General features: G+C 41.2%; 1 protein-coding gene across 7 annotated transcripts in view; it reads right to left on the bottom strand.

Annotated features, from left to right (window-relative positions):
* aplp2 (amyloid beta (A4) precursor-like protein 2) overlaps nt 1-26281 on the bottom strand; it is a 52547-nt gene that overhangs the window by 5788 nt on the left and 20478 nt on the right. For 3 of the 7 annotated variants that reach the window (XM_004560483.5, XM_012921679.4, XM_012921677.4), the window contains exons 2-14: nt 18075-18248; nt 15853-15982; nt 10796-10908; nt 9229-9446; nt 8812-9008; nt 8260-8427; nt 6526-6659; nt 6044-6118; nt 5567-5725; nt 4337-4465; nt 1999-2098; nt 1096-1269; nt 381-416 (exon numbers count right to left, since the gene is read on the bottom strand). In XM_004560483.5, coding sequence (XP_004560540.1) covers nt 381-416; nt 1096-1269; nt 1999-2098; nt 4337-4465; nt 5567-5725; nt 6044-6118; nt 6526-6659; nt 8260-8427; nt 8812-9008; nt 9229-9446; nt 10796-10908; nt 15853-15982; nt 18075-18248 — 1807 coding nt within the window. The remainder of the gene's footprint in view (nt 1-380; nt 417-1095; nt 1270-1998; nt 2099-4336; nt 4466-5566; nt 5726-6043; nt 6119-6525; nt 6660-8259; nt 8428-8811; nt 9009-9228; nt 9447-10795; nt 10909-15852; nt 15983-18074; nt 18249-26281) is intronic. The other 4 variants (XM_004560484.5, XM_076873402.1, XM_012921678.4 and 1 more) reach the window with 2 other exon arrangements.

The raw sequence follows: 26281 nt of genomic DNA, 5'->3' as shown, positions 1-26281 counted from the left end.
AAACTGAGGAGGAAAATGAGTTTGTGGGAGGTGAAATAATTACGGTATTTTGACAAATGGACTGAGAACAGGATGACAACGAACACACAACAGTGTCTCTGACGCGGGGCTGATTGTGACCTAGCTCTACCTGATTTCAAAGCCACTGAATGTGTTATTTACCATGAAGTGATAATCCTAGTATGACAAAAAGCACAAAACATAGCTGGGGGCCAACGGAAAAAAAAAGTAGAAAACAACCAGACGGCTTCTGATAAAACAGAAACAGTAAGAATACCGAAAGGAAGAGGAGAAGGAGCAGAGTGAAACAAAATAGTAGATGGGAATGGCTTGGGGAGATGAGTGGGGGCAGAAAAACAAGATGCAACAGAGGCACCAACCTTTCTTGAAGGCACGTGGGGAGTCTGATAGATCGCCTTGGCATTTGAAATGAGCAACAGAAAAAAAGAAGGTCAGAAAAGGGAAAGGAGAGAAGAGAAAAGAACTCAGGTAAGAAGAGAAAAGGCAGGATTATCAAGCTGTGTTAATTGATTAGGAAGAGTTCAGCAGGGAAGAATCCAAAAATAAATGATAAAGATAACTAAACTCCAGAAAGGGAGCCATTTTAGAATTGGCTAGCTCTGTCTCTGGGCTGTTGGTTTGGATACTAAATGCTGCTTGGGGCTTTACTAGTAATTTGCCTTCCTTCTCGCTGGAAGCGTTCCATCCATCATTTTTTCTCTCCTTGAGGATTCAATCTTTTGATTGGCGCAGATGTAAAAAAGAATAGAACCATAACTGCTTGTTTCTTTCCCTCTTGCTTTTGGCTCAAGCTTAGTAGCAGACCCTGAGGCTTTGTGACTTTAAAAAAAAAAAAATCTTAGCAGTTCTGTGTTGAAGGCTAAGCCAGTGGGAAATATGCAGGCGCAGATAAGTCTCAACCGTGGACTACAGTGCACATTTTCTTGGCTCAAAACACAATGTAAACCTATTCTCTTTCACTGTGCAACATGCTTCGTCACCACTGCCCTTCAGAAAGACTTATGCGTAAGGCCTATTGTTCTCCTCACAGCCACAGCGTTGTTCACGATCTTGCTCGTGACTGTGTCTGCTCACCCTCTGGATCTGGACGGGACCCCAAGGATGTGACCTGGATGGGCCGGTAGGGTTTGCCCTCGGACAAAGGAACTTCCACGCTCTCCTCTGATGAGACGGTGACATCTGGCTGTGATTCTGAGATGGATGACAGGAACTGGTCCATGTCAGCTTTCTGCTCTTGGAGTAGCTCATCTGCAGAAAAGGGCAAATGACAGAGTATAAACCTGGGGCATGCCGACACCTGTAAACTGGGGACATGGCAGCAGCAGCGGTTTCTAAAATAAGCTTCATTGATTACTGTTAGCATATTTTTCCCCAGCAGTCAGAACTGCTGCAAGAAACGTCTGTTCCCATTTCTGCTAACTACCAATTATTATTTTTCTGAGAGCTATTTTCCGTGTAAATCTGCACAACTCCCAACAGAACACTGCACGGCGAAAGCTGTGACCCAGTTCTGTCACTGCACCCACTCCACTTTAACGTGTGCTGCATCACTATATTATGGTTCCTTTAACGGAGCAAAGGAAACAAAAGAAAAAATATTTTAATGAGTGGACACTGTCTGCTTTAAATTGCACCACTACGTCCCAACAGGTCTAATTGGAAAAATGAGGGGTTGTGAGCAGAGGCGCCTTAAAAACACAGTAATAGCTGTATGTACAGCTGCATAGCTGTATTCAATTTTCCACAACTCAGCCTTTTCTCTGTTTTTAATAATTGGAGTGCTAAAACCTTCCATCTGGTTTCTTTTAGTGTTTGTATTTCCTTCTGCACAAAGAAACTAATGGCAAAGGATACAAATGAGTCCCAAATGAGCCAGAGAAAATGTGACGTACTGACTTCTTTCTGGCACATTTCCATTGCTGTTTTTAATCTGATTTCATCAAGTTGCCCAGGGATCTTTCATTGAACAGGACTCACCAATTTCATCCTGAATCTCTTCGGCCACATATGGCACTTTGTAGAGCAGTGACAGACTCTGGTTCATCCTCTCCTCGATCACTCGCAGGTGAGTCATCACCTGAATTAGAAAAAATAAACAGGGTATCACGTGACAAAAGAAATTAGCACATGATTCTATTTAGTTTAATTAAAACCAATCCACCAATTGGAGACAAGCGCTTTGATAATTCAAATTCAGCATCAGTTCCCAAAGACCCCCAAAAGAGTTTCCCCATTTAAGACACATAATTGAATTCAATTTATAATTTTATAGGAAACCTAAAAATCCTTAATAATGATCAAGAAGGATTATGTTTCTGGATCATGAAACATTAGTTTAAATGGCCAATTTTATGGTATTTAACACATTTCAATTACTGTAACATTAAACCAGTGAATATACACCAGTGAAAAAAACAAACAAAACAAACAAACAAAAAAACCCCAAACATGATTATCCCAGAAAATCCCTCTTTGTTGCCACTGGTTACCTTTTGTCACCTAATAATATCTCAGATCACAGCATTGACTTTTCATGTTTGGAAATTTGCACAGAGAAGCTGTTCACAGTGACACGAGGTCACTGTGTGTGAAACGATTAAAATTAATCTTCAGATATTGGTGTCAGCAGGAAAAGGAGGTCGAATCTAACTGAAATCTGAAGGAAAATAATGACAAAAAAGAAAAGGGAAAAGTTGGAAACTGACTTAAAATTTTCCCCAAATGTAATGAATCACTATACAGTACAAACTTGAGGGCAGACAGCTCTCTGTTCTCCAACTAGCATATTTATGTACTAAACTAAAGAGAGCTTTTCATGACCACACATTTAAACAGAGCCGCCTCAGAGAAGAATTGCACTTTCAGGAAGTGTGCATATTCCCTGAGATGAATCCAGACTCGCTCACAGCCAGCTGACTTCCAAACATAAAACAAGTTGCTGCGTGTAATATTCAAATTAGTCTTGAAGCTCCGAGCCGCTCTGACAGGATCTGCAGCCTGTCGGCCCCAATGATCGCCACCATATCACAGTGTTGCAAAAATAAAAGCAACTCGTTTGATGGAAAAGATTTTTTAAAAAATGTGGCATGTCCAAAAACATTTCCAGTCACTACCACTATTTCTATAAACAACATGTTTGAAGAGGAGAAATATTTCAGTATTCTTGCTGCCAAAATGGTTGGCAGGAAATAAAAAGCCCCTACAGACAAAGCTGACCAGCTTTTGGCAGGTAACCGGTGTTTATTTCCAACTATGATGATTGACTGCTTTAATCTCCCAGCACATGGCTGCAGTGCACCAGCGCCAGCAACAGATGGCAATGATGCACCTTTCCCTATTAAAGGTGCTCTGCAGCCCGCTGGCACCTTCCTGTCTGTGTCTAAGAAGCATTTCTGATTAAGGAAACTACATTGTCCCCATGTTGGAAAAAGCAATTTTGATGCATCAAGCAACCTTACTAAAGTCAGACAGGTGAGGGTAAAACTGAAAATAAGTCTAGGAAGACAGAGGCTCTAGGCTTGGCAAAAAAAATAAATAAATACATAAATTGTCAGGGCACAACAGCATAGATTGTTTTTTCTTCACCATTTCCCAGATCCAACTATTTATCTTAAAAGAAAGTCTCTTCCGTTCCTCTGTTCTCTGTGTTTTTCATCCATCTGCTGCATGATCAGTCATGGTGGAGGATAAATGGTGTCGAAGGGCACTGACACACACACACAAACACACACAGAGACGAGTACATCTAATAGAGGAGCTTCTAGCCAAATCCCCGTGCAGCCGCTCAGAGTCCAGCATTACACAAGACCTGCGCAATGTTAATCTTCGGCTGAGGCTTAAGTGAATGAAGCACTCGCCCTCCCTCCATCAGGCAAGCCTACTCACTCCTCCTGGGCTTCAGCTAAGAGCAACAGACACTCTTTCTACCTCCTACACACTTACAAACAGGGCAGAAATGAGCAGGAGACATCATTATCCCTGCCTTGTCTGAGCAGGAATAGGAGTATATGATCTTAGATTGGCTCGGCATGAGGTTTCAGATTTATTGAGACGGTGTCCAATACATTACATCTTCATTGTCAAAACCAGCTGCAGGGACCAATTAAGAAAATTGAACTGTACAAATGCAAAATATTACGCATTGATAAATGATTAGCTGTTTTAATCTAATTAATTCTAACAAAAAAAGATAAACATTTCCTGAATCACACGTTCATAATGTGGGGATTTTATGTCATTACCTCTGGGCCCTGACAATTCTTAACCTAAATCAAATGAGGTATTAGTGATAATTATCAGGAACAAACCCACTGACCTGTGACTTCATCTGAGCAGCCTTCTCAGGATCAACAGCCAGAACATGCTGGTAGTGGCGGATGGTGTGCTGGCGGTCCTTGTTTTCAGCACGGACGTACCTTCTCAGGGCTTGCAGGATGCGGTGGGGCTGCGGAAAAATGGGGCAGGGTGATCAGTTGGGTCAAATAGTACAATATGGCCTTGGAAACATTTCTGTATAACACTGGCTGTTGCATGATTGAATATTCCTGTTTCGTGAGAGTATAATTGACATGCATTGTAATGCATTTCCCTTTTAATTTTTAATTATCAACCAAAAAGTGATATTCATTGTTTTCATTCAGCCAAATGTTTCATTCATAGGATTCAAATTTAATCAGATTTAAGTTTATTTAAGAAACCAATCCTCAAAATGACAAGCCCTTTTGTTGTTATGTGCCTCTCATTAAAAAGTCTGTGAAGGTTCTCAGTCATCCAGGTCATCGTAGTCTAAGGAGCTAGTCCAAACGCTTTTCTTTCCACGCTCCTTAGACTCTCATTAAAAATGACCCATTTAGCTTTATGTTAGACATAAAATAAGTGAAAATTATTTTTCTCTTGCTCGTCATATATCCGAGGAGAAGAACAATGAGAATGCTGGCTTGAAATGCAAAATGATTAACTTCACATAAAACATAACATAAAATCTTCTGCAGCACTTACAGAAATAGCATCAGACTACAGATGATGCAATTAACAGTTTTGGAGGTGTAACGAAAGCTGTGCTCTTAAATCTGGCAACGTCATTAAACTTGAAATGAGAACAAATGAAGGCATTAAATCAATTCCCTTTTTGCTGATAAACCCAACATTAGTGGTATTGGAAAGGTGACCAGCACCTTCTAACAGAGTGCCAAACTGTGTGCTGGCAAAAAGCATCAAAAGTCTATTAGATAAAAGGAATTAAAAATAACTTGACACAAGGATTATAGCTGTAGGGTGAAATGTGATTGACTTTGTGCTTTGGGGGATTTGGGGATATGTGTTTTTATGGGTGCAGTAATCCATTCTCTTCATGATAGACTGCAAGTTGTCAGAGGCTCTTTTTAGCAGGATATGAGATTAGCTGCAATTGGTGGTAAATGTGGCCTGACAGAAATATATGCGTAGATTTATTTTCAAATTGACTACGGAAAGGAAAAAGAAACATCCAGATGGAGAAAGGTAAGGATGACAAAGTTGCTCTGAGAAGCAGGTGTGTGCCATTTACCCTGGGGGGGTCAGCCTGCAGGGCAGCCAGGTAGTTCTCCAAGGCCAGACGGCGTCGGTCATTCAGCATGGCCTCTACCCGGGCGAGGTGAGTCTCCACCAGCTGTTGCTTCTCGCTGGCTGCTTCCTCCTCCAGGGACTCCACCATAGCTTGGAAGTGCTGTAAACCAGTTCAAAATCTTACATATGCACACTAAACTGCATAGCACTCTTTCAGTTTCTACTAACAGAAAAACACAAGTCTCAATTTCATTCATGTCGCCTTCCAGGCTTGTTAAGGGACTTGGGGACTCATTTAGAAGGTTTCCCGTTCAAACAATGTCCTCATTTAGCCTTAGAGTGATAAAGATGGAACAGCCAGGGAAACGGGATCTTTAATGGTACAGGGAGTGAGGGACCCAAGCCATCATCCCTCATTCAAACAAAGGGACAAACCGAGGGGAGGGGCGACTCCCATGGGAAAGGATCAGTGTCTTACCTGGATCAATGTCTGCCGTTCAGCCTTGGGCAGGTTCTTAGCCTGGCGATCAGCTTCTTCCCACTCTTTTCTTACCTGGAGAGAGAAGTGCATAGAGAGGGAAGGAAGTGAAATGGAGATAAAAGGCAGTCCTACGATGACTCAGAAAACTGCTATTTTGTTGGGAAAACAATACCAGGTAGGTAAGAAACTGATAAAGTACGACTTTGTTTCTTGTTGTTATCTCAAATTCAAATGATTTATGTGACTTCTAACTTATTTTTTTTAAAAACAACATAGATAATACACTTGCTCCTTTTCCTCCTACAAATATCTATTTGACTGCCAATGATGCAACAAAAAAGCTACCAGCTTTACTGAAATAAATCTCTTCAAAGCATCTGCGATCATGTACAATGTGGTCACACAGTGCAGCTGAGTGGAAAGATCCTTACATATTGCCTCTCAGGAATCAGCGTCCTGATTCTTGCTGGTAAACTCACCCTCTCCATGCGGTTACGGTGTCTGATCTCCAGCTGCTCCTTGGCTCTCTGGAAACGACTGTGCTCCTTGTCGTCGGCGGGGGTTTCAAAGTAGATGTCGACATCATCGGTGGGCTGAGGAGTCGGGGGCATGGCTGCAAAGTCAGACACAGATGGCGAGAGGTCAGGGCAGCAAACTGACAACCGGACAGACTGACACATATAGAGAGACGGGCTAGCAGACCAGCCGATCCTGGCAGAAACAGGTAGGCAGCAAGACAGACACACAGGCAGACAACTGGGCACAGAGAGAAAGAGCTGAAAGGCGAAAGGAGATTGACGCCGGACCTAAATCCTCACAGATGCACTCCTCTCATTGGCGTTCTTCCACCCTCAGTAAGTCTGATAAATTTAAGAGAATCTGACAGTCTTTCCATTTCAGTTCTTTTCATCTTCCAATCGGCTTTCTGCTGACAGGTCGCATCTCCGACACTAATAGAAATATCTCCGTATTTGACAACTGGGTCACAGGGGGTGAAGCCAGAGGGCTCTGTTCTATACAGTCACGCACCGCTCCCTCCTCATATCCCTGCAACTTGCAAAAACAGTCCTGCTTCAGGCTGGCAAATAGAAAGACACCTCAAGCACTTTGGCCCCGTCATCTTAAAAAAGAGGAATGGGTTAAAAATAAGGACCTTTATTTTCTAATTCCTAAATTTAGCAGCTTCAGTCCTTAAAAATGAAGAAAAAATTCAGTTGGTTACAACTGTGAACTATGTCTAACCTGATGGGAAGTAAATCACTGCAGGTGCAAAAAAAGGGGCTACTGACTGACATATGCTGGTGGTTTCTAACAAAAATAGTTGCAGTGCTCTGTGATCAGAAGAGACAGGTTGCTGATAGACAGACAGAAACAAACTCATGCCGGGAGCAAACATTGACCGTCAAAGAAGAAGAAAGAGGAACACTACTGAGGGGAAAGTATGAGTGGTTTTTTTTTTAAATTGAAATTTAGTTTAAATTTTAAATGCGTTTTACAGTTTTCTCTTTTACTGCTACAGAGAACTCCGATTTGACAGTCAGGCAGAAGACTGGAAGAAAATAACATTTCCAGTATTTAATCTTTTATTCAAATAATTTTATATTCAAATGAAACCTAATGAAAATGTGATTTCTTTCTACTAGATAATACTAATATGGAAAATGTCTGCAGTTCAAAATTAGTAGAGCGTTTCACTAAAGTAATGAACCTGCTATATCTTGTCTTTACAAATAAACTATTTCATAAAAAAAGTAAATGAAAAATGTCATTATGTGTAGTGATGCAAGGATGAAATCTGACGGATTAAGAAGTAGCAAATAAATGGTAATTTGAAGAATTGGTTTACATCATCATTTAAATATCAAACAAAATCTGACTCACATTTAAACAGATTTCAACTAATTTAACTGATGATAAAAAAAAATACCTTCTTTGCACCAAGAAGATTCTGTCACTTTTGATATGATTTTTTAAACTGAAATAATTAATAAAAATAATTGTTTGGAAAAATAAAGCAAAAGAGAACAGCTTAGAGTATATTCAGGAGGACGTGGCTGTGAAGTAACGTGGAAAGAACGACTGCAGAACAGGTGTTCTGTTTACTACATCTATAATTTCGTTGAAGGCTTTCAGTGGGAAGTTTGCAGCAAAGACACAAACAGATAAAGAGAGCGGAGGGTTTGTTAAAGCGGCCTCTGTCACGTGAGACTTACTCAGACGTTTGCACACGGCCATGCAGTACTCCTCTGAGTCGAAATTGTTGCGGTTGCCGGCACAGCCACCGTAAATGAAGCGCACACACTTCCTCTGGCTCATGTCGAAGTGCCAGCGGGGCATGGAGGCACGACAGGGGCCGGTCTCAGCCTCCAGGGTGCACACCGCTGCCAGAGTACAGCTTGTTAGATCAACCAGCCATTTTGGGCAGCAGTCTCAATTACAAACACTCAGAAAACTACAGAATCTAGATAATAACATGTTCATAACCTCCTTTCTGTTCAGCCTGAGCTGGACTTATCTAAGAATGAGAAAGGGTGATATGTCCCTTCAGTCTGATACAAGAAGAACAGTTCATCACAGTATCTGGTGTGAGCTCAGCTTATCTAATTACAGACCGGTGGGGATTTAGGTATAACTGGATCTAGCTGAAAGGTTGAAAAGGTTTGATTATATTTAAGATGTAGGTAGTGGCAAGTGCATATAAAGGGAGAGTTAGAGGGAGGGGGCTGAGTGGATGATATGAAAGCATCTAACAGCACATTACAAACCTTTCACTTCTTGTAGAATCTTGTCCTCATCCTGGTTGTCAGACATTTTGCTTTCTTTCTTCTCATCCTCATCCTCCTTGTCAGCCTCCTCGTCCTCATAGACATAGTGGTACTCCTCCTCGTCCTCCACCTCCTCATCTTCATCCTCATCTACCAATTCCTCCTTCTGTGTGGGCTGCTCGTCAGCTGGTGTCTCGCTGATGAGGGAAAGAGTCGGTTAAGTGAAGAGGTGTAAGCCATTGAAAGGAGTGATTTATCAAGAGAGACAGAGCAGCTGCCATGGATCAATGTCACAAAACTTTAATTCATCCAGATGGCCAGTTACATCCGCCCTTCCCAACGCAGCGCTTATTTTGCTTGCAATATTTCATGAACACATCCAGATGCAGTCTGCCCTCCACCTTCGCAATTGCTCACCTGTCCTCGACAGCCTCCTCTTCATCCAGGTCCATCTCGTCAATCTCCTCATCCTCTACCTCTTCATCTTCGTCATCCTCCTGGGAGGGGAGGGAAGGTTGGGTGGACTCTGTGCGAGAGGCGGGGCAGCACACGTATTCTGTGCCTTGGAACTTATCAATGCCACAGGGCAGCAGCATGCCATAGCTGTGCAGCACCATGGAGCTCTTGCCGCAGGCCTGGGGGGTGAAAGAAAAGGGCACGTGGCACGGGGTCGGTCACTCTCCAATTTACCAGCTTTAACTTTGACAAAGTGATATTTGTTGAACTTTTATTAATCGAGACAATTTTAAAAGACCTCAGCATCAACGAAAGCCTGGCCTGATAAAGGAGTATGTGAGTTATGGAAGAAGCAATCATCTTAAGAGCCTCAGGACACAACCACCAGGACTTCCAGTGTAGAATGCCAAGGACAAGGCTTCCTGTTTCTTTCACTGATCTTTGATAACAAGGTTATTTGCTATTCCAAGTGACTGTTTACAAAGGTGCAACCAAGCCCATTCAATCAAGATTAGTCAATATTGGTGAATCTCAACAATAAGTAAGAGACTAGGCAACAATGGCATTCATAGGAGAGCTCCAATGTAAACATCACTGCTGACTAAGAAGAACAAAAAGGCTGCTCTCACATTTGCTAAATATGTCTGAAGAATCTGAAATATACAAGTGTAGCAAATATGCAAAAGAGAAAGCAATTCAGAAAAGGGGAAATACTTTTTCCCAGCACTGTAAGAACATTTATATGTAAGCTGAATTTCATTGTTTATTCTAACTTCAAGAATAGTGCTGCGCAGAGGAGGTTTCTCCACCAGCAGGATAGAGCTCATTCTTCAGCCACATACTGACTGGAATGATAAAAAGTCATGTAGTCCTTCAACTGCCAAGCTATTTTTCAACAATGCTGATGCAAGCACTGAGTGCAAGCTCGCTCTAATTGATGGCGGCTGAGAAACTCCACTGAATTTGCCGCCCTGCTTAAGAACATCCCAGTGGCAGGTGGTGAGGGAGAGATTGTTTTTGAAGCATTTTTCTTACTCACTTATTCCCTCTGCCAAGATTTATCCGTGCTTAGGTGTAACATATTTGTTATCGACTACAGGTTGTTTTGGATGCCCCACAAACTAAGGCTGAAGATGATACTCAGTCTTTGGCCTATTTTTTTTTGGACTGTAGGACTGAGGGAGCATGAGGCAGGGAGTGACATGATTGGCTCTGTGAGCCGTGGTCATACTGGCCCCAAAGGGGTGGCTCTGGAGCCGCCCTGTGGGATTAGCTGCATTACAGCCACAACACTAATCTGATTAACAGCTGAAATGTGAGGACTCCCCATCCGTCTATGATCAGAGGACCTCAGAGACTCTCAGAGACAGGTGGAAAGACATTAGAGTGGAAATACGGGCAAGTAATATAAGAACGATCCGTATGACAGGAAGAAGAGACTTGTTTAATCTGCGAGTTAAAGCTAACAACGTCTTCCCACAGGATACACAGCCTCCCACCATTTCCTGTGAGGTAATTCCTTCCTTACCTCTTTGGCCACACTGTGCCATTGCTGGTGGCTGACGCACATGTCCATACGCTCCTTGTGAAAGAACTTGCATTTTTCAGGAACCAGAAGGACGTCACTCACAAACTCGCCCACTGTAACAGCAAAACAGAAAATGGACCAATATGCCTGTTATTCACACCACCAATCTGTCCAAAAAAAGCCTAATCACTGCCTAACAGCACTGCCAGGGTTTATAAAAATATCTCATAGTTGGACTAAAAAGGAATAGATGAAGAGCAAAAAAGGGGGCCAAGATTCAATAATTCATAGCTGCCTGGTCCTAGCTACTTCATTCCAGCGGTATAACAGAGAGGGCATTTGGCACTTTAACACTTGTAGCTGCCTCAGAACCTGAGAGGGATTCATCTCCCTTCTATAGCTGCATCTGTTACCCATCTGCAATCAAAATGGCAGTGGAGAAAATCAGGTTTCACACTGTGACTCTTTTAAGGTAGTCCAGGCTCTTCCTGCAAGAAAATGACATCATTTGCTTGATGAATTCAATTCAGCGATGTTTTATTCATAGAGCGAGCTGACAGAAAGAGGATCTGGAAGAAATAAATGGCTTGAAAGGTTTCTTGTGAGTTCCTATGAATAGATTTAAGATGAAAAAAGAAAAACATGCACGTCTGAGAAAATGGTGCAGGGGTCATAAGAAAGATTAAAAAGGACAGTGACTGCTCACATGCTGGCAGTGTGACAAGTTGCTCAGGTAGAGCCATGGCCACCAGAAACAGATGGAAAGCCAGGCAGCCAGGCAGGGAAAGAAAAAGAGGGCCCAATGAATAGAAGGTTTAGAGCGCGGGCTGAAAGCACACAAATCAGGGTCTAGAGGTTTCACGATGAGGGCTGGGAGCTGTCCTATAACTGCTCATTTAGTGGTTCGCCCTAAACTCGGCCTCAGGCAGGGCTGCTGGAGCACAGGCGAGGCGAGGCAGGCGGGTAGAGGGCGAAAAAGCAGTGTTTTGGAAAATGAGAGGGTAGGATAGGAAGAGAAGAGAGCCTGAAATAGTAGAGGACTCAGCAGCTGCTTCTCACCACCCCCCCTTCAGACCCCCGTCTGCTTTATACCCACCAATGGTTAAGGTTAGCCACATTAAGCAGATTTATCCAGGTTCTCTACTTAGACACATCAATTGCATCTAAGTAATTGTGCAATTGCTGGTTGGCACAAAATTATTCAACAGAATACTGAATGCATCTGATTTAACATTTTATCTGTCTTCTGGCTTTCAATGAAGATATGATTCATGGCTTTGTTTGACACTTCTGTCACTGTGAACATTTTATACCCTTTATTCTCATTACTTGTTCTTGCACTACTTCTATTTCACCACATTTTATAGCTCAATTTCTGTCCCATATATCTGCAATTCTATATATTGTTAACGGGTAAAAATTAGCTCTGTCATGACTCCACAGGGCATTACAGTAGAATAATAGAACAGCCAAGCCCAATAATATAACAAAATTATTATAAAATAAACACTTGAAGTGGCCATTCTGCATGATTACTCCCTTCATTTTTATGGATTTGCTGCTGATATTTCTGTCCTCCACTTTTAAGCAAGTAGAGCTCTAACAATGACATTTGCTCACTTTGTAGGAGAACAACTTTTATTTTATTTCATTGCTGCTAATGATTTAAATTGCCTTCTGCTTTACTAACTCTGGCCTCCTTTCCAGAGAAACTGAGAAGCTCAAGGACGAATATGACTCCCTGTAACCCTCAGCTCCATATATTCTCCACCGGATGCTAAGCGATTCATTTACTTATGCTTTCATTTCGTCCACTCACTCTCAGAGGCTTCTCTGGTTGTGAGGTGGAGTGGGTTTCAAGCAGATGCCGTATGCAGTCACACTGCAGTGGGTGATGGATGATGGTGTTCGGTGAGCAGCTGTGCCTTGCTCACTGCAAGAAACCCAGCACCGTGTGTTTTCTGTGCATTATCAGTTTGTGTAGTTGCAAGTGTGAGCATAAGAGCATACTCTTCTATTTCGGTGACCTCCTCTCCACATACTCTATTCATCCACTTTTCCTTTAACCTGCCATCTATCAGATGCCCTTGCTAACACTGTCAAATTCCTGGTCTGGCTGCACCGAATGCATATAAGGCATGTACTGAAGATCCTCTCACTGCTGCAAGGTGCTAAATCATAGCGCATAGCTTTTGTGTTTCAAGGACTCTCAAGGTGAAACCTGCTGTCATTAATTTCAGTGATAATTTCTACACCCTAAATTCAAATATAAATATGGATGGAAAAAATGAGTGTTTCCTGGACAAAAATAGTTTGAAATACATAATTTTAAAATAAATTAGAGGAATATTATTAATACATGCATGCACCTGTTGCTTTGTCTGATTTTAAGCCATATAGCTCGTTTAATGTGAAGTTATTTTTGATTTCTTGGCTAACCTGTCATTTACATTTGGATTGTGCTTTTTTGGGGAGGGAACCAGACATTTCTAAAATCAGGAAGTAGCTGGAGTTCGATGACACATAATGGAAAGAACACTTCATTTAACTACTGGTTTTAGACCCTAGAAAATGTTTTGTGATGGCCTGAAGACTTATTTCTGACTCTGCAAAACATTTTTCAAGCCATAATGGAATACTAACAGATAGCGCACCAAGCTTTTTTTGTACACATTTTCAGTGTATTCACAATAGCACAACTCAGCATCTGTTACGACAACTGAACTTGTCACTGTGTATCCTGCCCTTTGTTCCACCAATAGACTTAGTCAACAGGAAAAGCAAAGAATGTGCCATGTGCATAAATGTTATGCAATTATGTACATTTCCCACCCACCTAAAAATCGCTTTAAAATGCCTCCTGAAAAGTCTACAAAGTATCTTAAAAAGGCTTTAATATGCCTCAAATAAATGATGCCATATTGGAGACAGCTACCAGGGGCAGCAGAATTTAAGCCCCTAGTTCTATAAAACCAAAATGCAAATGTAAAGTTGTCTCAATAAATCAGTGTTTGCAAATACAAAGAGTGCACCTATATTTTTCTCCAATAACATGCAGTCTGCAGTCAATTTAATCACTATGTAACAGACACGCCAACAAACACCAGAGTCACACATGTGCAATAACCGTTTTTACCATTCTAGACATAATAATAAAAAAGTCTCTAAAATAATCCTGACTCGTCTGACAAAGACATCATGCTGCAGGGATTAAAGCGCCATGGAACAAAAATCGCATTCATTTGCAGAGCCATTGTTTGAGGACAGGAAACATGGAGGGATTGTGGCTCTGAGCCTTTGCATGGAGAGAGATGGACTACAGCACAACCCATCTCTCTCCTTTTACACTGAGCTTCTTCCTTAGCACTTGCATTATTCATATAAACCTATTAATTTGACATGGGTGCAGGTCTAGCCCTTTTAATCGAATCCTTCCAGCTAAAGCCCAGCTCCCTTTGGAGCATTTCATTTCTTTTTGAATCTAGTATAATTAAAGTACACTGACAAACAAAAGGCGGAACCTCTGATGTCCATTTCTCTGAAACATTATGCAGACATTGCAAACAATGAATAATTTAAAAGCACTTGTTACTGCATTTGATATGATAGAGAGGCCTGACAAGTAATGGACTGCAGAGAGGAGCCACGGTGAAGTGGCAGAAGCATGGCATGTCATGAAGCGTATGATCAGAGCCCTCCAACTAATCCCCCTAAAATGCTCCATTACATAATTAAGCAGAAACCCTCTGAACAGCCTTCTTCTCACCAACACCTTATGTTTATCTCTCCTTCTCCATCTGTCCTCTGCTTTCTCAGTTGAGGCTCCTCATTTGGAGCTTAGCAGAGCAGCAGAGAGGGCTCTGTAAATTGATAGGGCATGAGTGTCACCCCTTTAACAATGATGACGAAAAATGTGCAAGAGTGAATCCTTAATTATTCTAGAAGAGGTAATGAAATTGGCCTAATCAAATGGAAGTCGTTTCACTGCTGTTGAACTATGCTTAAAGAGTTCAGGTGCAACAGTCAGCTGTAGTGAAAGTACAGTCCTATTAAGTATTGTAGCCTCTGGATGTCAGATGAGAGGAAGCCATAGTGAAATTTTGGAAAATGATTCCGCCTCTAAATCTCTCATCTGTATTCACGTCTCAGCCACCAAGTAGCCGCTCTGGATGTGTGTTTGCTGTCCCATGGAGTACCCCAAAACCACCTCTCTGCATTTGCCAAAAATGCTCTTGAATGGTAGCCTATTTCACAGTCCAGTGCAAGTGCTAATGGCTTTTTCATCCTGGAAAGCGGCACAACTCAATCAGCAAGAGGCCTTTGGACAGAGGAAGAATGTCGGAAAGTGTTAGCAGCATGAAGGAAGATATTTTTTCTTCCTGACATGGCTGGACAAATACAGGGAGGAGTTTCAAGACTCCATTTCTATCTTATTGCAATCCTCAGCGGTAGCAGGAGTGTACTGTGTTTTTGTAAGTCAGGGGCCACAGAGGCATGTGGCCTGCATAGTCTGGGGCTATATCTGACATTTAATAAACCAGAATATAGCCATGTTGCCATTGCTGATTACAGAGATTCTGCAGGAGACAGAGGAGAGAGAGCATTGTCTATGACAGTGCAGGCGAATGGCGAAATGGGGAGTAATAAAGTAGGCCTCCTCACAGACCCCTCTCTTGCTGACCCTGTGTGTCTGTGTGAGTTTATGGCCACTGTCTGAGGAAGGGGGGATAAGATTGCAGTTTATTGCTCAACAAGCCTCCCCAGCAATAAAAGGCTCATGGCCCTAAGCCATCCATTCTGAAACACATTAGCTCCCATCCAGCCTGGATCTGCTCAATCTGCAGCTCAAGGCCAGAATTAGTCAACTGAATCAGACTCCAATATTGCTCTATGTCACCTCTGCCTGTGGCTAAGATGTATCATACTCTAATCTTTCTCCACCCTGATGGATAATACAGACAAAGGGGGAAAATGAAGAACATCTAGATTTGAAGGGTTATTTACCACCTAAGTGATTTCTCCCGACCCTTGAACCACTCATAAGTGCACAAGCTTACCTAAGCATTTGTAAGGCACTACAACATGGGCGTGCCCTTTGCACACTTTCTTCTCTTTCTTGCACCAGTTCTCAATGCGAATGGGCTGGTTGGCTTCCACCACATTTGTAATCTGGAGTTCTGGATACATCTGCAGGAAGAAGAAGACCCAAATTAATATTAAGATAAGATAAGATAAGATAACCTTTATTAGTCCCACACGTGGGAAATTTGTTTTGTCACAGCAGGAAGTGGACAGTGCAAAAGTTATGAGGCAAAAATTAGAATACAATAAGAATAAATACAGTACACAACTGTACGGAATAGAATAAAATAAAATACTATATACAGTAGAATAAAATAAAATAAATATACAATAAGATAAAAATAGAATACAAATACAAATACTATATACAACTATATACAACTGTTGTGGAGTCTGACAGCACTGAGAGAACGTACATTTGTGTACGTGTGTGTCCGTGTGTAGATGTGTGTGAAAGAGAGAGAGAAGGTGAGATAAGTGGAGCTTCAGTAGGATCCTTTAATCCACACTTTATACTCTCTAGATGCCATCTGTTCATCCGTGAAAGAGCATATGATTTACACTTTCCCCAAATGCCAACAAAATGTCATTGGTAAATGCAACTGAAGCTTTTGAGATAGGTTGCTTGAAAATGTACAGCCCTGCTTTTTTTTTCTTCCCTTGGATGGCTGCATAATAAACCATGACACCATTTCCAGAAGCCTCCTGGGTTAGCAGGTATAGTAGGAGTACTGAGTAAATAAGAGTGAGGATATCCATGTTGTGTAAAACTTCGTTTTAGAGGCAGCTTGAGAAAATGACAGTCACAAGATCTGGGAATTTAAAAGCCACCCACCATAGTGTAAATAACACCTTATAGCCTCTCTAGTGACAAATCACAGAAAAATGAAAATTGGCTTTTCCCCTCACCACAGTAGCTAATTTCCCTCAGTACACATCAATTTAGTCTTCAATGCCACCCACCTAACCTAAAATGTCCTCAACAAATAATTTATACTTAATAATCTAAAGTTGTGCAAAAGTTTGTTATTTCATTGTGAACCTACTGTGAAGCAAACCCAGCTGTTTTGAACAGACACCATTTTCATTTGCCACGAGCAGGTTATCTTAGTTTAGCAAGAAGGCTGAAAAAAGAAAATAGCCTGGCTCTGTCCAAAAATCTGCCTGAAAGCAGCTCTAAAGTTCACTTATTAAACCGGATATCTTGTTTTTTTTTCCAATTCACTGCTTTTTTATTTTTGTACAGACATGAGATCGGTTTGATCCTCTCATCTAACTCCCCACCAGACAGAAAACAGGCGTGTATCCAAAAATGTCAAAGTATTCTTCTCAGTTAACTCTCAGTAAATGACATTTAATATATTTCCTGACAGCAGCACCAATAAGCTGCTAAATGGAACAAGAAAAATGAATAAAAGCACACAGTAGACTGCAGGTTTAGCCATCACACATGTGCCACCCGAAAACTCTTAAAATCAACCAGACATGATGAAATTATTATTTTATTATTTAGGTATAAAAAGTATAAAGAAAATGTGACAAAATATATGTTCAAAAATACACGAATTTAAGAAAATTTCCTTGTTTCTATGGCACAAATGGGGGATAAATGGCAACGTAATGTCATGCTCAGTTATCACAAAAGTCATCATCACAGTTGTTTTGGTCAGTGTTGAGACCAGGATTGTTTAACACAACTACTCAAAGACTTTACTTAACAGGCAAAGCTTAATTTGTTAAAACTTCTCTGAACTTTAATTATAATTCAAATTAAACAACTAAATAACTGCTAGAAATAAATAAAGAAACCAAATATGCCACGGTCTGGCACATTCATTGAGAGGTAAATGGAAAGGAAAGCAAAACAATTACTGCAAAACAGAACGCAGCAAAATAATTGCTTTATCTCGATTATCTAGCTTTAATAATCATTCAAAGCCGAAAGTGGTTCTGAAATTAAATTTGATTAATTGCAGTCATATAAAAACAACTATCCAAAAAAATAATAATAAAATAAAAATCCTTGCAATTGTTACTTCAAACACGTTTCTTGCACTTTCACACAGTTGCATCCCTAGCCATCTAATTTAATGAACTGACAACTCATGAAGCTACTGAGCGTTCTAAGTAGTAAATGAGTTTCATCAAGTCTGTGAGACTGACAGGATAAAGACGTGTCTGTGTCACAATGTCTTACCTCCTGGCAGTACTGCAGTATACCGTCTTTGGTTCTTACACAGCTCTTAGTCCCAGATGGGTCTGGTTCCCAGCGGCCGGTTTGAATGTTGATGTGCATGTTGAGCTTTCCACAGAACATCGCCACCTGTGGCTCGGCCACGGCAAACCCTGTGCCTGCATTTGCTGCCAGTGCCTGCAGAAGGACAAGAGCAAAGAGAGAAATAAGGGTTAAAACACTCAGTCATCATAAAGCCCATAAAAGCTGGGGAATAAGCTGGTTGACAGACTTGAGAAGCTGTCTGCCCCACTCCCATCTCTCATAAACACCATTCTGCATTATGGAGTCTGATCGGATAAACCAGATTCGGATTATGTGCTGTAATACAGAACTTATAAGACATGAAGTATTGCATGTCTTGGCTGCTGCCAACTCTCTGCTGCAGTGCTGAGAGAGCAGAGGGATTCAGACAGGAGACAAATTAATTGCACCTGGGGAATATTTGGCAGGGTGGATGGTTAAACAAGTGGAGGTTTGATTGGATTTGTGCACAACATTTTTAGCTCTGATGTGCACTGAGTAACTAAGAGGCTTCACACAGAGAGCAGGAGATCAGACGGGGAAAAAAACTGCAGTCCGTCACGCCTCACAAACCAGGACATTCCTAGTTGAAGGCAGAGCTTTGATTGTCTAGACCTCCCGGGACCAAAGTCTTTCTACAAAGTAGAGATCATTTATTCTTCAGAGTAAACAATCCACACACTCTGCATCATCAGGTCAGCTGTGCAGACATATTAGAACAAGATAAGCAGGTTTTTCAAGATATTCTGGAAATATATCCATAATATTTCTTTCTTCTAACGCCATTCCCCATCTTTGTTTACTTGCACACCCTTTGATCTTAACTGTTAGCTTCTGCTATCTTTGTATACTCTTCTCTGTTATGATTTCCTAAACAATATACTGTAGTTCCTCTTTAAGCAAGCAGGAAGCACAAACACCCAGATGCATGTCCTTCATTTGATAACTAAACAGCTCTTATGATATCAAATGGACACATTCAAAGCTACTGTGCAGTCATCTGTTGCACAATTGGCTTTCATGTGGCTCGGTGTGTGTTTAGCATGGGTCGTGTCATCGGCTCCTCATTGAAACAATAAGTCACATCCTGCTAATGTTCACGTGATGCTAGTGGTGCTACTGCACAGGCATCTCATATTAATCAGTGAAGCGATGTAGGTCTGCATGCCAAACTGTCCCAAAGCAGACACTAGGGAGTCTCCAGACAGGGAGTGGAACAGAACTGATGCCCACTTGATTGTCATAATATCATCAGACTGAGTAAACACGCTTCAGCCCCAGAGGGAGATCAAGGCAATGAGTGGCGACACATTTCTGACCATTTGCTGGGTTCTCAACACAGAGAAGATGTGGGCAGAGGTATCGCCGCTGTAGCACTGAGCCAAGGACAAAACAGCTGAAGAGCAACGCTTGAGTAACAGCGTGTTAGACAAAGCTCTCTGTTTAATTCTGTGCAGGCTCCCAGGCTGACAATGGATGCAGAACAGAGTAGAGTGAGGACAAAACAAGTGCTGTGTAATCAGCAGTTGGCTGTGCTGCGTGATGAGCTGCAGAATTAACCAGAGCTCAGTCTGCTTGCACACAGACAAACACACATCAACTGAATAAAGCTCCAGCCCAACACATACCTACATAAGTATACACGTGCACATTTAGCAACAAGCACATCCTCAAAACATGTCCGTCCACACAGACTACCTGATTATGCCTTTACCCTGCTCCAATACTCCCTCTCTGAACTAAAATAGGCAATCAAACAAGGAATAAAATGGCAGCAAATCTCAAACGGTTAAAAACTGAACACTAAGATTTAGGTTATTATTACAGTTATTGAACTGTAGCTAGATAGAGGCTTACAAAAACAAATACAGTACTGTATACTATATACATTTTCTTTTCTTTGAATTTACTTCCACTTTGTGTACTTATACACACATATAATAATGTTTTACTTGCTGGCCTAACAAATTCTTCTATTTGAAAAATTTTGTAGACTTTGCATGGTGAACTATGTATATTTTTACGCTGTTAAATCCAACAAACTGTTAATTGTTGAAAAGACAGCAACTAGCGAGGATTGACCTGAACAAAAAATTTAAGCCTGTTTGCTCTCCACCTGCTTTCTCAGGTATTCTCAGAGTGCCTCAGGAGCAGAGAGGTGTAGAGGGGATAGTGACAGCCTGACTACAACTACAAGGTTGCCGTTGAAAAACAAGTGTTGGGTGTGTCTCGACACCCCTTTGACTCCCGCTTTATATTTAATTCTTCAAAGACAACAATAGCACTGTAGGAAGAGTGGAGGCAGTTAATACCACTGTGGTAAATCTGCAGTCACATGCCAGTTTAGGAGCCAGACCTGCACAAAGAGCAGTGCAATGGAGGGCGTCTGAGAGCGCGAGAAGTGACACACAGAAAACTAGCTCCTTTGTGGTTCCTGTCTTTTCCGTGTCACCTTTAGAAAACACACGGCGAAATGCACACTGCTACAGGAGACATAGATTCCTTTGTTCTTGATTCAACATGTCGCACATTTTGGTCCAACTTTGAAACAGACAATTTTTGTTTGGTTGCGACTCAGCCTTGGACAGTCGCTCATCTGAATGTCATTTCCAGAGCAGTCAAGCACACAACTGGAGTGTCATTGTTCCAGTTCTTTATGTCATTCAAGAACGATGTGCTCTGTCAACCCACGAGGGCCAGCGAAATGGAGGTTATATGCAATAATATTTAATTACGTTCTTCAATCTCGATGTGATTCAACATGAAATAGAAGATCAGGCCACTATTTCATTTTTTAATTTTTACAGTACAGCAGCCCTTTGACTGTCAATTATTTTTGCTGATATTTATGATCAGGGTGTAAAAAAAATCCTCATGTAATGTTATTGCTAATTCAGCTCGCTAGACCTGAAGGCTTTATACAAACAGAAAAAACAGATTAGATTGCCTGGAGACATGAAATAATAGATTAATAAGTGGGATTAAAAAAAGATGAGCCTTCAGCATATTTTGAAGAGCAAACGGGACTGCACTGAAAATCATGCTGTCTTTTGAGATTTTGTTGGCATACAGAAATATGCTTCGATACAAAATATTTTCTTTGTCATGCGTTACCACCATTGTGTGTGTGTGTGTGTGTGTGTGTATCTCTATGCTGCTAAAATACAAAAACAATCTGAATGTAATTTTAACTGCTGAGGCACACACCTCACGGACAAATAAGCCACCGCGCCTAAAAAGTCATCGAGCCCTCTCATCTCTCATTACTGACTCACCGTGAGATGTTATATCGTGTAAGTGTGAACACCTGCTCCTGTGCGTAAGCTCAGCAAGAGGGGAGACAAAAGACGGCGAGAGGGAGTGGAAGCTGGAAAAAGGGAGAGGCGGTGAGACAGAGGAAAGCTCAGGCAAATTGGGTAAACAGCAGCAGGAAACATGCGCCGATTGGCTTATATCCCAGCTTCAAATATTATTCTCAAGTCAACGCAGACTGTAATGCAATAAAGAAGGTGGCGTGAACGCAGGAGAGACAGGCGCTTGTCAAAAGCTGTGTGGGTTGAGGATCATTCAGCTCGTTTTCACTCTTTACTCCAAACACACACCAGTGTGTGTGCCACCGCTTTCCCAGTCCGCCTCCTACACACAAACATGTTTTATTGGTCTGCTCTGAGAGCCGAGCCAAGTTCCACATAAAACAAGCTAAGACATGGCAGGGCATGTTGTGCTGTAACGCATGAAACACTGAATGAACACACAAACAATGCTCCTTTTTATTCCCGTAACAGATAAATATACCACAGATATTAGAGCCTGGCCCTCTAAGAACCAAGCTACACAAACAGAGTGTTTGTCGTTTGAAGGGTAAAACATGAGCGAGTTAAAGCATCTATATCTAGTCTACATTAAACCACTGTTTGCTATACATTGTGTACACATTTGACTTATTTATTGCTGTATTGTTACATAAATATAAAGAAACAGAGAAACACTTCTAATTCTCTTTTTACTTCAAAATAATATATTTACAAGATAAATGCTGAACCTAAGTGTAGTGAAATCTCTGTAAAAGATGAATCAACATAAATTTGCAAGGGACAAGATTTTGGGACCAGAAGCATGCTCTCTACGGGGACTGTGGAGAAGAAAATAAGGATGATCGGGTGTTTTCTGATAATGATGCATGATGTAGCATTTTAAAATGTATCTGAATTCATAAGCACTTACTTGTGGCATATGGGAAAAGACAAAGACATCCACTGTCTTTGCTGAAAGCCCTGAAAAACTGTCCTCCAGAGGATAAGTCATTAGAAGATAATTGATGGTGATTTTCTTTGCTCTGTGTCATTTCCCTTCTCTTTTTACCAACATTTCCTGTTTCGCCCCACTATTTCTATCATGTAATGACAAGAAATGCTGAAAATAATCGACATGACATGAAATGAAATAACAACAAGTCACAGAAACGGTCTAAATGGATTAACGCTTTACATTTACTGAGATGGATTATTTAAGTTCAGGCCATTATCAAGTCTGTGGAGGACATTTTCCCACTGTTTGATATGAAAGGGAGAAAATGATTTTCCATGCAAGCTCTGAAAAGGACTAAATAAAGCCCGATATCGGTAACAATGCAGATTGTGTGCAGAAATAAGAGAATAAGGAAGGTGTAGCTAAGACAGCTGGCACAAAAACATCCCCCCAAAAAAGAAAAGAGAAAGAAACATTCCTTAATGAGGCTTCAGTAAGCCCCTGCAGGACCAGTGCGGGTCAATTATTACATGACCTACCACACAGCATCTGGGCAAAATCCAGAAGAAGCTAATCCAATCTGTGTGTATGTGTATGTGTGTGGTTGTGTGGTCTCAGGTTGACCTGTCAGGCCAGTATGCATGAAAAGCGTGTGAGCTTGGGACACACACTGAGAGAACAGTGGGAAAGGGGAGATGAATACATAAGAGTCATAATCTTCAAAACAGCAGGGTTCGCACCTCAGAGGTGATCCACCAAAGCAGTCACAGAGGTGCAAACTCTGAACGTGCCAAAACAAACTGTACACAAATTTCCTCCGTGACCAGACAGTCGAATAAACGGTGGAGCCTGGCTTCTCTCATAAACAGTTTCTGGTAATCTGCCCATGTTGTGCATAAAAACAGCTACACTGCAGTCAGCTCCAGTGTCAACTGTTCTATAAACTTTTCAGGCCTCACTGAGCGGTGGCAACCGGTCTAATTTTGGCAGAGGTATGGTGAAGCCATTCTCACAGTCTGGCCCCCTTTTAAAAGCAGCTCCAGTACGAGGCACCAGTCAGGATTTCTCATGTTCACAGAATGCTTAGCGTCCATGTGACTCTGCAGAGAAATGCCTGGCATCGTTAATCCACATAATCCTTCCCTCTGGTGACTTAATACTTAAACAAGATATGCAGTAGTGAGAAAGCTGCACTCACATGTACAGGAGGAAAACCTACATGGACAATATACAGGAACATAATAAATGTAATATTGATTTGAGATGTCTTATTGCTTGCAGTAAAATGTGTGACTGAGCAGCCATTGTTTCATTGTGCTAATGTGTGTGGGGGAGCAATTAAAGCACGTTTCTGTATTAGTTTCTATAACAGCCGTTAGTATGGCTTGTTTATTGTTTCTTTAGTTTGTTGCTTCTGTAACTGCATTTTCTTTGAAAGGCAAACATAATTCATTTCCCTTTAAACAATATGCAGTGGTTTGAGTCACTGATCAATAAATACTTTGCTCGGTGTCCAGATTTAGACATGAAAACACCCCCATGAACACGACTAATGAAAAGAAAACATTTTCAGAGAATTTCACTCGTACAGACGGATCTGTGGATAATGTTAGCTCGAAGAAAAGAGGAAGGAGACAGACTTTGGCATTTTTATCTCGTTTAAGTATCGACGGAGCAACTTATGCTGCACAGATCGAAATTTCAGCGGTGACATAAACGCAGATATTTTTCCAAACAAAGCGCTTCATTCGATTCACTTTGGGTGCCGCTGTGGACCGAGACAAGAATCAATGTAACGGACACAGACGTGTTCATGCCGACAGTGATTTGAAGTATGGAGGAGCATTCAGCCTGCTTACGTTTTGCCTATTTAGATTATGAGCTTAATGTGTGCAAAGAAAAGGGGGGTTAAGCTGTTTACCTGAGCCCACTGTGTTGGAGTAAGGTGACTATCACAATAAAAAAGAAATAATGACATGTGTTATAGGAATTACTGTTGGCAGCTTAGAGGAAACTGAATACATGAGGAGTAAGTCTGAGATTAGGAAAACATTATTAAAATGGATATGACAACTTAACAGGAAGTGGGTGACAGTTCAGGGATTAAAAACAAATGACAAAACTTTGATTTATTATCTGGAATTTACTGATTATTTATACCGAAAAGCTGGCAACTATTTCCCCTCGGTCTTATGGTCATGTTTTGCCAAAAGTTTAATTCAATAAGAAACACAGGAAATAGTTTTTTATGAGAAGTGTAAACCACGGAATCAAAATCAATATATATATATATATGAGCTAACTTCTTTCAGTAAGAACGTAACATTTATATTACACACACACACACACACACACACACACACACACACACACACACACACACACACACACACACACACACACACACACACACACACACACAAATGTAGCTGTGATTCCTGCCAGTCGTGAAGCCCATGGGAAGGCTGGGCGTGAGCCACTGGCACCATCACTACACAAACAACAGATAACAGACGAGAGGTGGGGGAGAGACTTTCAGCAGCACTGTGACAGTGACATTTTCCTACTGACCAAACACCTCTGCCACCTCCCACCCTCAAAGGGTAGACAGTAAAAGCTGAATAACAAAAGGAAAAAGGTGTCATGTTTGTAGAATTGGAATCCAAAGGGCAAACCCTCACTGCAATGCAAATTGGCTCCTCTGTCTGAGCCAAATGGCCTTTTGTCTTCACCATCTAAAGTGTCCTGAGACTACCCTAGAAGGAAATGCCCTATGAGTCACTGCCCCAAACCAACAGTGCAAAAAAATGCATTTGCATTTCAGGGAACAGTTGATTCCAGTTAATGACATTCTCCCCTCTAAAGTCAAAACCTAAACATGTGAAAGTTGCACTTCTGCTTCCTCCTCCTTACACAGAAACATTACTCACTGTGATCTTCCTCTATGAGTGTCCTTTTGTCCAACTACAAAGTCTGCATGTGTTTGAGCGAGTGAAAAAAAAAGTTCTTCTTCAACATTGAAAAAGTCAAAAAATACTTTGAAAACAAAAAAACTAAAGTACAATTGTTTTCAAGGAAAGTTTTTTTGCTCTTGAGTGTGTCTTTCGGTGTTTGTTAGAGTTTAAGGTGACAGGGAGATGCTTCACAGAGGACCGAACATAATGCTTCTAATCACTAGCGGTCACCTCTGTATGGTTCATTAACCTCCCATCATTCACAGCCAGACTGAACCGGACGTGAGAGAAAAGTCTCTTCCTTCTCCTTCAAACTGTCACATGGGAGCGGAAAAATACTCTTACCACACCCTTGAATTATCCATGACACACCAACCCCAACCCCAGCCTCAGATAAGACAGTCAGCTTATTAGTAATTCTCTATGCTCCACCTGTGCTTGATTGAACATGCCATTGATAATGAGACTGTGTGGGACTGCTTCAAAGTGTGAAAGAGTAAAAATACAGTCGTGTAACCATATGCATTTCATTTCTCGAGCCAGGAAAATGATTCAAATTTGACAATGAGTTGATCAATTAAGGAGAGTTCAAAGGATGATTGATCTCAGTGAGATGCAATAAGGAAATTTTTACCTTTCTGACTCAAGATGTATCATCAATCCAATTTTCTAACAGCTTGTCCAACTATGACTGAGCCTTTCCGCCCGGATATGTTCAGCACAAGGTTAAGACAGAGACAGACTCACATCTACAGTCAGTTTAAAATCACTACTTAACCCAGTATTTTTTTTTAAAACTGTGAGACAGGAGTAAAAGTAGGTTGAAGAAATGTGGCTCATGTGCGTTGAGATTTAAAAAAAAAAAAAAAAAAAGAGGGGGAAAAAAAAGGCCTAGAAGACGGTTTTGTGCTTGCTGACCTTTATCTTGCTGAAATTCGAATTGGA

The sequence above is a fragment of the Maylandia zebra genome, linkage group LG14 (assembly GCF_041146795.1).
Source record: "Maylandia zebra isolate NMK-2024a linkage group LG14, Mzebra_GT3a, whole genome shotgun sequence".
In the NCBI taxonomy this organism is placed as follows: Eukaryota; Metazoa; Chordata; class Actinopteri; order Cichliformes; family Cichlidae; genus Maylandia; species Maylandia zebra.
Note: the sequence above shows the minus strand (reverse complement) of the source record. Positions and strands in the feature narration are given on the sequence as shown.